Raw genomic sequence first — 15,099 nt, 5'->3', positions numbered from 1 at the left:
TCAGCGGGTTAAGTATCCGACTAGTCCATGAGGATGTGGGTTCGATTGCTCAGAGGGTTAAGGATCTGGCGTTGCTGTGAGCTTCAGTGTAGTTCACAGTTTTGGCTCAGATCCCACATTGCTGTGGCTATGATGTAGGCCAGCGGCTGCTCTGATTCAACCCATAGCCTGGGAGTTTCCATAGGGCAGGTGCAGCCCTAAAAAGACAAACAACAAACAAAAACAAAGAGTCCAGGCTCTAAGCTTAATGTCTTCCAAAGCTCTGACACCCAACCACCCCAGGAATGGCCAGGATACTTTAAACTTTCCTTGAAAAAAAAAAAAAAAGACTATATTAAGTATGTAATTTGCCTGTTGCCTGAAACCACCTAAAATATTTTTGAAACCATCTGCAGAAGTCAGGTAAAAGAATACAACTGCAGAGAGGTGGCGCTAAGAAAGAGCTTTGATTTTTATTGCGTGACCTGCAGGGTCTGGGAGGGTGTGACAGTAGAACTCAGGACCAGAAAGAAAACATCCAAGGGCAAGGCTGTGGACACTGAGATTCTGGTGCCTGTCCCAAGAGGCAGCAGAGAGCCTAACACATGTGGATCCTTCATCAACCACCTGTCACTTGGGGTGGAACTCTCAGATTCTTCCACATGGAGCCTGTGTAAGATCACACTGTTTTTATGTTAAAAGGTCTCTTTTTTCTAAAAAATGAGAAGGGACAGGGACGATGGAATGAAGGGGATAAGAATGGGCAGCAGTCCTCCTCCTGAAACAATTTTGTATTTTGCTGACATTGGAGGGAGAGTCTGAAAGCCAGTAACACATAATAAGCTGCCAGGGGAATGGACGTGTGGTCCAGAATCCTCCCAAGATTCCACCAAGGCATCTTTCTTCTTCCTTGTCTCCAAAGGAAGGGACATCCCTTTATGGGAATAGAATAAATAGATGAAGAAAATTCATCTCTGGAGTTCCCGTCGTGGCTCAGTGGTTAACGAATCCAACTAGGAACCATGAGGTTGCGGGTTCAACCCCTGCCCTTGCTCAGTGGGTTAAGGATCCGGCGTTGCCGTGTGCTGTGGTGTAGGTTGCAGACGAGGCTCGGATCCCGCATTGCTGTGGCTCTGACGTAGGCCGGCGGCTACAGCTCCGATTCAATCCCTGGCCTGGGAACTTCCATATGCTGTGGGAGCGGCCCTAGAAAAGGCAAAAAGACCAAAAAAAAAAAAATTTTTTTTTAATTTAAAAAAAAAGAAAATTCATATCTTCACCCAGATATGTTCTACATTATGCTCAGATGTTCACATTTAATTAGATGATGATAAAGGAGACTAACTCAGAAAAGTCTGAGCAGTAATCCTGCATTAAACAAACCATGAAGTCTCTAGCTTCTCATCTCCAAGTTGCAAATACGACTGTCTACTGGGAATCTCTTTGACAAAACTCTTTTGAAAATACAACTATGCAATAGACACAAAAACATTTTAAAATGTGACAGTCCTTGTCACATATAAGGTGGCCCTCATTGTTATTAGTCTCATTTCCTGAATGTTAGAAGAAGTGTTTGTGGCTTGGGTCAGCCGTCAGGAGAGGTAAAACAAAAGGACGTATTGATGGAAGATGGTCATCCCCGTTCTGAACCTTACCTTTGGGACTCTCAGTTGTAGGGGCTGATTCTATGCTCTTAAATTTCTTTCCAATAAATAAATAAATCTTTCCCCTGTGTACGTGAACGACAAATGCAATTGGTTATGCCCGGAATTAATGAGTATTCCTTTGGAGAATTTGGGTTTGGATGCTGGAGAGGTACTCCCACCCAGCAGCCGGCACAGAGAGTCCAAAGCTTCGCACATCTCCACACTAGCAAGTTTCCTCTCTGTCCAGTGCCAGCGGAGCTTCCATCTGTCACTGCGACAATTCCTGGCTTGGTTTGTGTTTCTTTAAGTAAGTGCTTCAGGAAAATGTAGACCCAACCCCCATGGAGAAATATCTGCTAATTTACTCATTAATCTTCCCTGTGGGGTTTATTGAATTCCTCAGTACCTCGCCCAAAATAAATGTTTGAAGGCTGCCCCATGTAGTAAAAATTAGGCAGATACACTTAGATGCCTTTCAGGTAAAGAATAGTATTGGAAAGAGTTGATAGCAAAAACAAAAAGTTCAACCGAGGGCTACATAAAAGCTCTGTTAGGTCACGTGTGTTGGCTGAGTCCCCACGGGGGAAAGATGGTCCTGCTGGCTTTGATAGTTGGGCTGGTCTTCCACATTCATGGTGAGGTAGCTTTTTATTGTGGTTTAAAAACACAAAATGTAAAATTCACCGTCTTAACCACGTTTAAGCATATAGTTCAGTCGTGTTCCCATACGTTCACACTAGGTTTTTTTGGCCATGCCAGTGGCATGCAGAAGTTCCCAGGCCAGGGATCAAAATTCTACCATGGCAGTGACCCCAGCCACAGCAGTGGCAATGCCAAGTCCTTAACCCACTGAGCCATCAGGAAACTCCTGCATTTGCATTATTATGAAATATACCTCCAGAACTTCCTTATCTTGTCAAACTGGCACTCTGTGCCCATAAAACAACACATGATGGTGTAGCTTTTTAAGAGCTCAAGGTATTCCAGGAATTTGAGGAGGTTTTTCTCACACCGTCTGCCACCCATCCAGAGAGATTCGGCCCAGAGCTCTAGCTGGACCTCGTCACTATCTAAGATGCCTGGGCATGGCACTTCCAGCCCTCCACTGCCTGGCAGGGCCAGAGAGGCGCATTCAGAGTGGACACGGGGTGGGCACTGACAGTCCCCTGAGGAGGCCCAACACTGACTGCCCAACTGCTGGGTCCAAAAGCACTAAGGGCACTTAAAGAAAGAGTCTCCAGAAATGCTGCTGTGTCCCAGCACGTCTTGCTGAGGCAGCCAAGGGACATTGCTGAATGTGTGAGTAAGAAATGCCCTGGCGAGCCTAGACTTGGGATCTGGGACAAGGAACGTGGGCAGTCTTGAGGGATGCCGCATGCATTCTCAGGGTCTCCACGTCCTCCCACAGCTCTGGTCCACTTCCTCAGCCAGTGCGATGCGTAGGTCCTCTGCTGTCATTTAGTGAGGACATCTATGTTCTGCCGAAGGAATCAGAACTTGTACTTTTCTTCTGGTTGGAAGCACATGTTCCCTAAGGCTATTTTGAAGTCATTAGAGTCACCAACAGCGGATGTGAGCCCAGGCGCCCACTCAGAGCATCCTGGCACATCCTGTCACTACTAGAACTAACTGGAGAATCCAAGAAGGTTTCCTCCGTTAGCTGTTGATTGGCATCAGAGTGTCAGACGACAGCTACGTACAGAACTGTGTGATGGTCAATTTGTGTGGTTTTAAGCCAATTAAGTTTGGAATCTCTTATACAGCATCAGTCGGAAGGATTGCAGAGTGGGCACAGTACTTGGGATGTGGGTGCTGAAACATATGATAGTTTTACTCGTTTGTATTATTTACGCTCATTAATAAACCACAGGCGAACCAAGTACTTGAAAAAAATTTTAAGAGATAAAAGACTCTAAATGCAGTGATAAATATGTCTTAGAGGCCCATCCTTTTCCTGTCATCTAAGAAGAAATATACGTTTAGGATGAAAGTAAAGGCGGGAGTTCCCTGGTGGTCTAGTGGTAAGGATTCAGCACTCTCACGGGCTGTGGCCTGGGTTCAATCCCTGGTCTGGGAACTCAGATCCCACATCAAGCCACTGCATGCTGTGTCCAAAAAATAAAGAAAGTAAAGGTCAGAGCTCCCTTTGTGGCTCAGCAGATTAAGAACCTGACTAGTATCCATGAGGATACAGGTTCAGTCCTTGGCCTCGCTTAGTGGGTTAAGGATTTGGAATTGCCACAGGCTGCTGTGTAGGCCACAGATGTGGCTTGGATCTCCTGCATTGCTGTGGCTGTGGTGTAGGCTGGCCTCTGCAGCTCTGATTCAACCCCTAGCCTGGGAACTTCCATATGGCTCTAAAAAAAAGGAGGAGGAGGAAAAAAAAGAGTAAAGGCTACTTACATGGTTCATGTTGCAAGGGCAGTTTAAGAGGGGGGGCATTACTTATTTATTAAAATTTATTTTATTGGAAATCCTGTGAAATTGGATTGTTATGATCATTATACAACTACAGATGTGATCAATTCATTTGAGTAATAAAAAAATTTATTTTATTGAGGCATAGTTGATGTACAATGTGTTAATTTCTGCTGCACAGCAAAGTGATTGAGTGATACATGTATTTATCTTCATTTTCATGCTTTTTTCCTGAGTGGTTTATCATGATATATCAAATATCTGGTTACTCTTGATTAGATTTGATTTTGATCAGTATGTGGAGTCGCCTATTACCCTTTTTTTAGTGTACTTTTAAAGCCGTGGAAGGTCACAGCCCAAGGTTTAGCGTTCACGGAAAGGAATGTATGTCCAGGAACGTAGCACTTCCAAATGGTTGGCAGGGCCGGGACTGAATTCTCACGTATTATACTACCCAACACGTTCCATTCCACTTGACTGAGGATCAGTCCTGGTCTTAACATTCTTTTAGATCCTTAAGAGATTTAGCTATAACTACTACCTTTAAGAGAAATTTTACACAATTGATTTCTACTTTAGCCTCAGGAATTTCCACAACAGGAATGTGCATATTTTCTCATTTGACTACTAGCCCTGTATTTATTGACATATTTATTTGTTTATTTTAATAAGAGGCTCTTAAGAGACACAGGTTTGGATGAGCTAGAGGGTTTCTATAATTTGGACTAGCTTTTGTTGCCTCCTCTTGATAATCAGCTCGCCTCCTCATAAATACCCATAATTTCTTTGTGAGCAAGGTAATAGTTTCCTGAATTTGTGTTGCCATTTACATCTAACTTGGGCTTTTTTTTTCTCCCCTGCATCTCTCAAAATAATACGGAAAAGAGTCACTCCATTTAAAACGAAATGGCTCTCCAGCATATACCCATGCTGATGAGTGAGAACTAAATTCTGAGCAAGGAGAATTATGGCGTCTGCCTGGGTTGATCTTCGCTTTCTTAGCGCCTGTGTCTAGATCAGTCTTTTACTTACTATAACTTAGACCTCCAGCTTTACATCTTTTGAGCAAAGAAGAATGAATATATACTTTTTATTTTTCCTCCCAAACAGTTGCCCCGGATGACCCCAGCAGAAAAATAGATGGTGACACCATTATTTTTTCAAACGTTCAGGAGAGGTCAAGTTCCGTGTATCAGTGCAATGCCTCTAACGAATATGGATATTTACTGGCAAACGCATTTGTAAACGTGCTGGGTAAGCGCCCTCTTTATTAAAGACATGGCAACTTAAATGAATGACCACTGTTGTTTTCCATTTATTCAGCAGAAACACATTAGTGTCTCCTAAATGGTGGTGCGGGACTTGGATCTGTAAGGCATCTTCTGTAAGAAGATGGCTAAGATACCTTGTGCTAAAGAAAATCACAGTCTGTTCTCAATGTCCTTTCCTAACACGGTGTTTATAATGGCAGATTCTTCGTGGTAGAAATAATCAAACAGTCAGGCTATTCCATTCGCAGACGTCACACTAACAGACTGTCAAACCCCCTCAAAAGGAAGTTACTCTTCATAATTTCCTTATTCTTCCAGCCTTAGAAACTGATGAATTGAATGACAGTTTCATGATTCTGATTTTTGAAAATTAATCAGGTGTAATGTTTGTCCTTGACCTAAGTTGCAGAGGTACATTCATTTATCAATTTGTGATAATATGGTTAGAAAACCATGACATCAATATTCTCAAATGGCTCGTTTCTGTGAACATTGCATTTCTCATATTGTACAAAACTGCTAAAATGCCAGATTTGTTAAAAATTTATGTGAGAATTGTTTTCATGATGCCAGAGGATTATATTTGAACTCTTTTAGTGTAGTAGGTTGTCTTTCAAACAAAATTACGGTCAGGAAGCCAACCAATAGGTGGTAGTTCCTTCATGCTTCGGAGTTCCCATCGTGGCTCAGTGGTTAGCAAATCCGACTAGGAACCGTGAGGTTTCAGGTTCAATCCCTGGCCTTGCTCAGTAGGTTAAGGATCCGGCATTGCTATGAGCTGTGGTGTAGGTCACAGACCTGGCTCAGATCCCGCCTTGCTGTGGCTCTGGCATAGGCTGGCGGCTACAGCTCTGATTAGACCCCTAGCCTGGGAACCTCCATATGCCGCGGGTGCGGCCCTAGAAAAGACAAAAAAAAAAAAAGTTCCTTCATACTTGAGATGAAGGTCAGTAAATCTCCCGAAGAGCTGAGCCTCTAAGATGCCCGTGCAGGTACCGGGAGCGGTTTTGATTCGGCTTCTGTTTTGAGGCATCAGCAGCATTCTGCTTTTCTCTGCCAGATAATGTGTATCCGCTCCCCTCCCATCCCCCCACCCTGAGGTTCTAAGAGGCAGATCAGTCATCCCCCGCAAACTGCATGTGGCCATTATTTTTTATCTGGCCAGATACATGGCTGGTTTATGGGGAGCAAACAGTAAAAAAGTCCCATTCCTACCTGTAAAGAACTCACAATGGAGTAGGAGATATAGATAGATCAATCAGTTATGACAGACTGTGCCTGCATAAGATGCAGGATGTGAGGCAGAAGGAGAAACCTTGAATTTTCCCATCTGGAATCTTGAGGGACCAGTAAGGTCATACCTGATCGAGAACATGAAGGCAGAGATATATTGGTTGTGCCTTACCAGGAACTTCAGTGGCCTTAAAATGCAATAAAATGATGGTGCACCTACATGTTTGTTTCATTTTTATATTTGCTTTACTTTTTCAAAATGTTTTTAGCTGAGCCTCCACGAATCCTTACGTCTGCAAACACACTGTATCAGGTCATCGCAGACAGGCCTGCCTTCCTAGACTGTGCCTTCTTTGGGTCTCCTCTACCGAGCATTGAGTGGTAAGTAATGGCCCTATCTGTGCTTCATGTTTGCATTTTCAAACATGCAATATGCCTGGGCAGATTCCAGATGTCCGTGAACTTGATGCTATAATGCAGATCATGGTATGTTTGCCTTGAACATGGCATTTTATGTCTGACTTCAAATTGTGATTTTTTTTTCTCATTGTGATCATTTCTGCAATGAAGGTTTAAAGGCGCTAAAGGGAGTGCACTTCGTGAAGATATTTATATTTTACATGAAAATGGAACTTTGGAAATTCCTGTGGCCCAGAAGGACAGTACGGGAACTTACACATGTGTTGCCAGGAATAAGTTAGGAATGGCGAAGAATGAGGTTCACTTAGAAATCAAAGGTGAGGCAGGGGTGACAAACATTTTTTAACTATGATAGGACTCTGAGCAAGTTCTCCAGCTTTTTAAGACATTTATTTTATTGATGGACAGCTGATTTACAAAGTTGTATTAATTTCTGCTGTACCACAGAGTGATTCAGTTAAACATATATTCATTCTTTTTCAGATTCTTTTCTATTATAGTCGATCATAGGATATTGAATATAGATCCCTGTGCTATACAGTAGGACCATTCTCTGTCTAGTAGTTGGCATCCGCTAATCCCAAACTCTCACTCCATCCCTCTCCCCCTCATCCACCTCCCACTTGCCAGCCACAGGTCTGTTCTCCATGTCTGTGAGTCAAATGTTCCAGCCTTGGCTGTGGATAACAGAAACTTTCCATTTCAGATCCAACAAGGATCATTAAACAGCCCGAATATGCAGTTGTGCAAAGAGGGAGCACGGTGTCCTTTGAATGCAAAGTGAAACATGACCATACCTTAATCCTCACTGTCACGTGGCTGAAGGACCACAGTGAGCTGCCCAGTGATGGAAGGTATTTGAAAACAATTTCTTCCCTTTCTCTTCCTTCTCTCTTTAAGCTGCTCTTAAGCTAAAGATGTATTTATTGTAACTTACAGTTATGTGTGTATATATGTATGTATTTAGGCCACCCCATAGCATATGGAGTTCCCAGGCCAGGGATTAGATTTGAGCTGCAGTTGCAAACTATGATAGCGCTCTGGCAATGCCAGATCCTTTAACCCACTGTGCCGGGCTGGGAACTTGCGTCCTGGCACTGCAGAGGCACTGCCAATCCCAAAACACCACAGCAGGAACTCTAGTAGTTCTATTTTTAAAGTTTTTGAATTCTGCTCTCTCTCTAATGTAGATATGTATTTTCTCTTCATGCTATAACTTGATCCCTTCAGACCTGAAAAGGTATCAAGTTATGGGAATAAGACCCTGAGAATGTTTGTCTATCTTTTGTGTATTGGTCTCCTGTGTGATTGGGATGCGAAAAACCTTTCAGGCCTTAGAAAACGTCCGTTGTTTTCTACCTTGCACAGTGAAGTCTAAACTGATGTTTTCATGACCATTCTACAAGTATTCTGAAATAGGATCTCTTTAAGCATTAGAGTGCGCTGGAATCCTTGTGTCTTAAAGGACGCTTGTTTTTATTTGGATGAGGTCTTTTTCTTTTCATTTTACTTAAAGCCTGAAGGGAGGGAAAAAAGGTAAAGAATTTGGAAGAGCCTGAGCACGCTGTATTCCTTTAGCTTAGAATGGATGAAGGGTCATGCCTGCTTTCCAGGTGAGGCCCTCAGTTTGATGGGGTTCACAGAGTCAAACATGGAAATTTTAGCTGTTCTAGAGGGGCCATGAGCATTGCTCCGACTGGAAGGAAAGCTTATGCTAGTGGAAGTGGTTTCTGTGGTTCCTTTCAACAGTGACTAAATGGTGCCCTGTTGCTTGCTAATGGTCCTTAAAAGAACAATGTGACTTTTTTGTGCCCAGAGTTTCCAACCAACTCTACGCTTCAACTGGTCAGTTTTATCTGTGGAATCTGAATTGATAAAGATGAGAAGGAAATCTGAAGAAATGACCGCAGAGTTAAGTCAGCTAAAGCTTTAACTTAGGGAAGTTCCCTTGTGGCACAGTGAGTTAAGGATCCAGCGTTGTCACTGCTGTGATGTGGGTTCGATCCCTGGCCTGGGAACTTCCACATGCCATGGGAATGACCAAAAAAAAAAAAAAAAAAAGCCTTAACTTGAAAATCCCCTTTGGAGATCGTGAACGATTTATGAAGCCTCTTTAAAACCATGTATGAATCCTATTTACATGGATTTTTGGCCTACTAAGTAAATCGTCATACTTGAAAGTAAACACTAGAAAACACTTCATGGTGAATGCTGATTTCAAGCTTCCTGTTTCTAATGGTAAAACTGATTAGTATTGTTTGCATTTACTTTCTCCTGTGAGAGTTGATGCATATGGCAAAATGATACCAAAATTTCTGCAGTAAATAATAAATTCTTTGGCCATAAAAAAGAATGCAATGATGTCATTTGCAGCAACATGGATGGACCTACAGATGATCATACTAAGTAAGTCAGAAAGGGAGACAAACATTATATAATATCATTTATATGTGGAATCTAAAAAAATGATACAAATGAACTGATCAACAAAACAGAAATAGACTCACAGATGTAGAAAACAAACTTATGTTTATCAAAGAAAAAAGGAGGGGAGAGATAAATTGAGAATTTGGGATTAACAGGTACACACCACCACATATAAAATAGATAAACAATAGGGCCCTACTGTATAGCACAGGGAACTCTACTCAAAGTCTTGTAATAATGTATAATGTGAAAGAATCTGAAAGACTGTGTATTAATACATAGGTGTGTGTGTGTGTATGTACACACACATCTATAACTCTGAATCACTTTGCTATACACCTGAAAGGTAAATCACCTGCACTTCAGTATAAATAAATAATAATAAATTGTTTTAAAATACACACTTTGTTAGAAACTGAGCTGGATGAGTGATAGCAGCAGGTGCCATAGGAAGGCCCTCTAGTTAGGGTCGCCAAGCTACCCCACCTCAGCTCCAGATACCCCTGGTCTCAAGGAAGCTCCTAAACTCCAGAGGCGTGGTTAAAAGCCACCGGACCAGACAACTTGTCACCATTGCTCACCCGAGACTCCCACCCATTCACAATGTTTTCCAGCTTTCATCATGATCAAAGTGACATGTGTTGTATGGGATCTTAACTTTAATATGCTAGCAAACCTTCTCTTCCATCAAATTCAAAGTTGCTTTCATGCCCGGAACCCAGTGATTGAGTGTAGCGGGAAGTCCACTTCAGCCGCTCTGAATGTGCCGTAATTACAGGTTCACAGTTGACAAGGACCATTTGGTGGTAGCTGATGTCAATGACGATGATGGCGGGACCTACACGTGTGTGGCCAACACAACCCTGGACAACGTTTCTGCCAGCGCTGTGCTTAGTGTCGTCGGTAAGAACTAGAACCCATGCAGCCCAGATGGCTGCCCCGGTTTAAGTTGAAAGGGAAACTGTCCCTAGTACTATTTGCTTGGTATATAGTTTTACCATTTTGTAGGTCAATTAAATACCCACATTTTTCTTCTTTGAAAGATGCCTTTGAGGCGATCATTTCAGTAGAAATATACTTTGTAGCAGCACTGGATTTAAATGATGGTTACGTGTATTCGTGATATTTTTATAAGGAAACTGGGGGAAAGAATCTACCTTTATTTAAGTAGATAAATAATTTTATTTAAGTATTTTAATACTTACTTTTAAGTATTTGGAAGGAGTTTCCCCCCTAATTTGTTACTGCATGTTTAACAATGCCAGGTCTCACAGCTCAGCATAAGGCTCGGTTTTATAATCTTTATCATGCTCAGTCTTTGTGTTCTTGTGCTATCTTATATCTTTCCATTACTAATTTTGATTAAAATCCTTTATATCAATGTCCTTTCTAGCTCCTACTCCAACTCCAGCTCCCATTTACGGTAAACTAATATGAGTCCTTTGTTTTCTTTCAAAGAATTTCACATGTTCAGAAAACGTCCATTAACTTTCTTTTCTCTATCACGTCATTGTGTTTCTTTAAAGAAAAGGGCTCTGTCAGATGTCCCACTGTGTTGTCCATTTTCTGCTGTTAAATCATCTCTTCATTATAACTCTGGAACTTTTCACTGAATATATTGCCATTGTCTTCCAATGATTGCATGTGTTATTGCAAAGTCAGTTCATTTGATAAAAGTCCTTCTTTGATAGCCTTCCCTTAGAAAGTAGCATAGTGCTTTTGCAAAAGCCATGATCTACGTTTTACAGATTGAATAAGCTATTTCCAATATCATTCCACAAATTGGGTGTCCATTTCAATCTATTAAAAGTTGTTTGGGGAAAATGAATGTTGTTTGAGAATTGCACTTTCAAGAAATTTACAGTGGATGTTGAGAACAACATGTGACCTTTGTATCAAAGAAAACCAACTCACAGAAGATAAATCACTAAAGACCAAAAGGAGGACACTTCCAGGTCATGTGATTTTTCTGAGGTGGGAAAATAAATCAGAATCTTTTCCCAAAATCGTTGTGATAAAAGAACTCTTGTCTTTACTCAGCATACAAATACAAGAAATTAATTTTTTGGCAAAAACTCAGATGAATTTCACATAGTTCATTAATTGTGCTATAGAAGACCTGTCCTTTGTAGACATTTACTGCTTCTTTACTGGCAGGAAGTATTTTTGTATGGCCTCTGGTTCCCCGAAGAGCCAGAGTTATTGCCAGAAGCAAGGTCAGGAAAAGACCCAGGGAGAACATTGACTGTCCAGACCTCAGATGCACCAGTAGAAGAGGCAGATGTGCTTCTGGGACACCTTTGTCCCAACAGATGTCTGTACCCTGGTGTCCTCTGAGAGGAAACACACCTCCCCGTGTGCCTGCCTGACTTGTACAGAGCATCCACCTAAGATGTGCATGTGAGGCTACCTGCATGGCGTCGGTTTTAGAATTCCCTTAAAAATATAAATATTCTTCAGGCACCCCCAAATTTGTAATTTAGCCTATTTCAGAAAGAACATTTGCATCTTCTTTAAACAGTCTATGCATTTGCCTGGATTTGTTTTTTAGCATTTGCTATTCTCTGTTTTTCATTTATTAGAAATTTAGCTTCCATATTATGCTCTCTGTCTGTGCTCCTCTATGTTTCTGAGAAGACACACACTGGGAGTGCTGGAGAACCATACATGTCCACTCCACTGGCGTTGGGGACAAAGGATTTAGTTTCATTTGAAAAAGAAACAAGTAGAGCTCTTTGGGGTGGCGGGGGGGGTCCTCTTGGGTGTGTGTGTGTGTTCCCAGCAGCCTCAGCTGTTTTCATTTCCTTTCTGTTGCATGCTCATTGACCATCACATGTGCTGTGTCTTTAAGAGTCCCCTCCAAAGAATAGTCTTAAAAGTACAGGAGAACCTCGGAAGGCCGGATGGTTAACTGTGATGTGTGTGTTTGGTCTACAGATGTCCCAAATCCTCCCTTTGATTTAGAATTGACAGATCAACTCGACAGGAGTGTTCAGCTGTCATGGACCCCAGGCGACGACAACAATAGCCCTATTACAAGTATGTGGTATCATTTGCTTTATCACTGATAAATCTAATGACCATTCCCAAAGCACTTCGTCACATGCAATTGAAATTCTTCAAAAATTGGAGTTCCCATTGTGGCTCAGTGGTTAACAAATCCGACTAGGACCCATGAGGTTTCGGGTTCAATCCCTGCCCTTGCTCAGTAGGTTAAGGATCTGGCATTGCCGTGAGCTGTGGTGTAGGTCAGAGACGCGGCTGGGATCCAGCGTTGCTGTGGCTCTGGCATAGGCTGGAGGCTGCAGCTGCAATTCGACCCCTAGCCTGGGAACCTCCATGTGCTGTGGGAGCAGCCCTAGAAAAGGCAAAAAGACAAAAAAAAAAAAGAAATTCTTCAAAAAGATATTTGCTGGCAGTCTCTGCTTCTTTGCTAACAGAACTGAAACATTTATTTGAAGCTCTCCTGTCTTCAGAGCTGGAGTTATTCCTGGTTACAGCTTCTAGTATGGGACACTAATTAGTTGCTGGAGATGTCAGTTAAGCACATCCACTCTCATTTTGTGTTTAAGATCCATAAGAATCACCTTAAATGTCTACCACAATAGGAAGATGTATTGCAAGTTATTCATTTTTCCCATTGATATGGGAAGACCAGGTCTTGTGATGCCCAGGAAACTGGGACTTAATAAGTAGTGTTAGCACAGTTGGTAACAGAATTGGGTGTAGACATCAAGTCTCTTTCTTCCCATTGGCCTTTGCTGCAAAGTGGCACATTCACCAGTGTCAACCTCTCACCTTGATGACATCAGCCTAGGGAATAAAATCAGGTGGCAGACTGTGCCATAAAAATACTGGAAGAGCTTAGTAAAATTAGACTGTAGATAAGCTTAGAAGTGTTAAAACCAGAGTTCCCATTGTGGCTCAGTGGGTTAAGAACCCAACATAGTCTCCATGAGGTTGCAGGTTGGATCCATGGCCTCTCTCAGTAGATTAAGAATCTGGCATTATTGCAAGCTGTGGCGGGGGTTGTGGGTTACGGATGTGGCTCAGATCCAGCATTGCTGTGGCTGTGGCAGAGGCCGGCAGCTACAGGTTCAACTCAATCGCTGGCCCGGGAACTTCCATATGTCTCCAGGTGCAGCTCTAAAGGAAAAAAAAAAAAAAAAGGAAGTGTTAAAACCAAAAAGGTGCTTAAGAGAGTAGACCCAAGACATAGTATACTACCCTTAGGTATGTACTGCAGGAAGACTAACCTCCTTTCTGATGATGACGTAAGATAATACTGAAGTGATGCACATGTTGATTTATGACACCTGCTGGTAAAGACAATATTTGCCAATGAAATTAAATGACAGCCTCCTTCGTTCTGTCTTGTATTGTTTAGTGGTGTACCTTTCTCAATGGAGGTTTTGATACTTGATCAAAACACTCATTAATTTATGCTGAATCATCCAGTGAATTTAGTCCATTAGCCAGATTTTGGTGGTTCGGATGCTTGGAGACTCTTTCGACCCGTGTTAAAATGATATCATTAGATTTCAAGGCATTTCTATTGCTTCATTCATTCATTAAACAGATATTTACTGAGTATCTTTAGGTACCAGGCATTCTTCTAAAACAAAACTGTCAAAAAATCTCTGCCCAGGAGTTCCTGCTATGGCACAGTGGGTTCAGGATCCCATATTTTCTCTGTGGCAGCGCAGTTTTGATTTTAGGCCTAGTGTGGGGGATTAAGGATCCTGTGTTGCCACAGCTGTAGCATAGGTTGCAGCTTTGGCTCAAATTTGATCCTTGGCCTGGGAACTTCCTTATACCAGGGGTGTAGCCAAAAAAAATCTCTATCCATATGGAGCATATCGGTATATTTTAGTTGAGGATACAAATAAGATAAAATTAATAATATATGTTATATTATTGTAGATAATATCATTATATATATATGAATACATATGTATAATGTGTGTGTGTATATATATATATGTGTGTGTGTGTGCACACACACACACAATTTAGATCTCCTTTGATGAGAGAACCCACTGCATGGAATGTCAACAGCAGACTCCGCTGCTGCCCCTTCCCTAAGGATCAGCTCCAACATCCCCATGAGACCACTTCCTGAGCTCGTCTAGACTGAGCTCAGCGAGGGTCCTAGAATAGTCTCAGCCATACCTCCTGCAGAACTTCACGCCGGGGCTCCTTGATGGCCTGGCTGAGACTGTCTGTCCTGGAGTCTGAGGCTTTTCCCACACATTCCTCCTTCCCCCTCTCCTCTCACCAATGTCAGCCCTGCGTGACGGTCTGAAGACCCTCCATGCCAGCTCCTGCTTTCTCTCCCTTTTATCTTCCGTGAGCTCTTCCCCCAAAGGAACCTCCCGCACACCTACTTCTGTGTCTGCATCTGTTTCCTAGAGGACTCACTTATCTATACACATGGGTTTGTATGTGTGACCAAGCAAAAACGTTTAGGCAAGAAAAACAAAGGAGGAGAAGGAGATTGAAAAATAGGGGCATGGGGTACAAATATAAACATGGTGGTTAGGAGAGGCCACCTCGAGATGCTAACATATGCCTGCATGATAAAGACAGGAGGAGGGAGGTGACGAGCACACTATGCGGTTATCTGGAGGAAGAACTTTCCAGGGAGAGCAAGAAGAAGAACAGAGGCCCTAAGACAGGAGCCTGTCTGCTAGGAGGCCAGGGTG

At 42.3% G+C, this 15,099-nt stretch overlaps 1 protein-coding gene across 50 annotated transcripts in view; it reads left to right on the top strand.

Annotated features, from left to right (window-relative positions):
* The window catches only part of NRCAM (neuronal cell adhesion molecule), a 317,402-nt gene that overhangs the window by 262,674 nt on the left and 39,629 nt on the right, over positions 1-15,099 (top strand). For 40 of the 50 annotated variants that reach the window (XM_084977477.1, XM_084977466.1, XM_084977498.1 and 37 more), the window contains 7 exons: positions 5,154-5,297; positions 6,817-6,928; positions 7,118-7,284; positions 7,674-7,821; positions 10,173-10,297; positions 10,788-10,817; positions 12,332-12,433. In XM_084977477.1, the coding sequence (XP_084833603.1) occupies positions 5,154-5,297; positions 6,817-6,928; positions 7,118-7,284; positions 7,674-7,821; positions 10,173-10,297; positions 10,788-10,817; positions 12,332-12,433 (828 nt within the window). The remainder of the gene's footprint in view (positions 1-5,153; positions 5,298-6,816; positions 6,929-7,117; positions 7,285-7,673; positions 7,822-10,172; positions 10,298-10,787; positions 10,818-12,331; positions 12,434-15,099) is intronic. The other 10 variants (XM_084977483.1, XM_084977494.1, XM_084977493.1 and 7 more) reach the window with 1 other exon arrangement.

This window comes from Sus scrofa, chromosome 9 (genome assembly GCF_054392235.1).
Source record: "Sus scrofa isolate SSC_HxYL_T2T_F1_AM1 chromosome 9, Sscrofa_HxYL_maternal_Yorkshire_Landrace_v2.0, whole genome shotgun sequence".
Lineage (NCBI taxonomy): Eukaryota > Metazoa > Chordata > Mammalia > Artiodactyla > Suidae > Sus > Sus scrofa.
The sequence above is the reverse complement of the archived record's forward strand: the minus strand, read 5'-3'. Positions and strand labels throughout refer to the sequence as shown.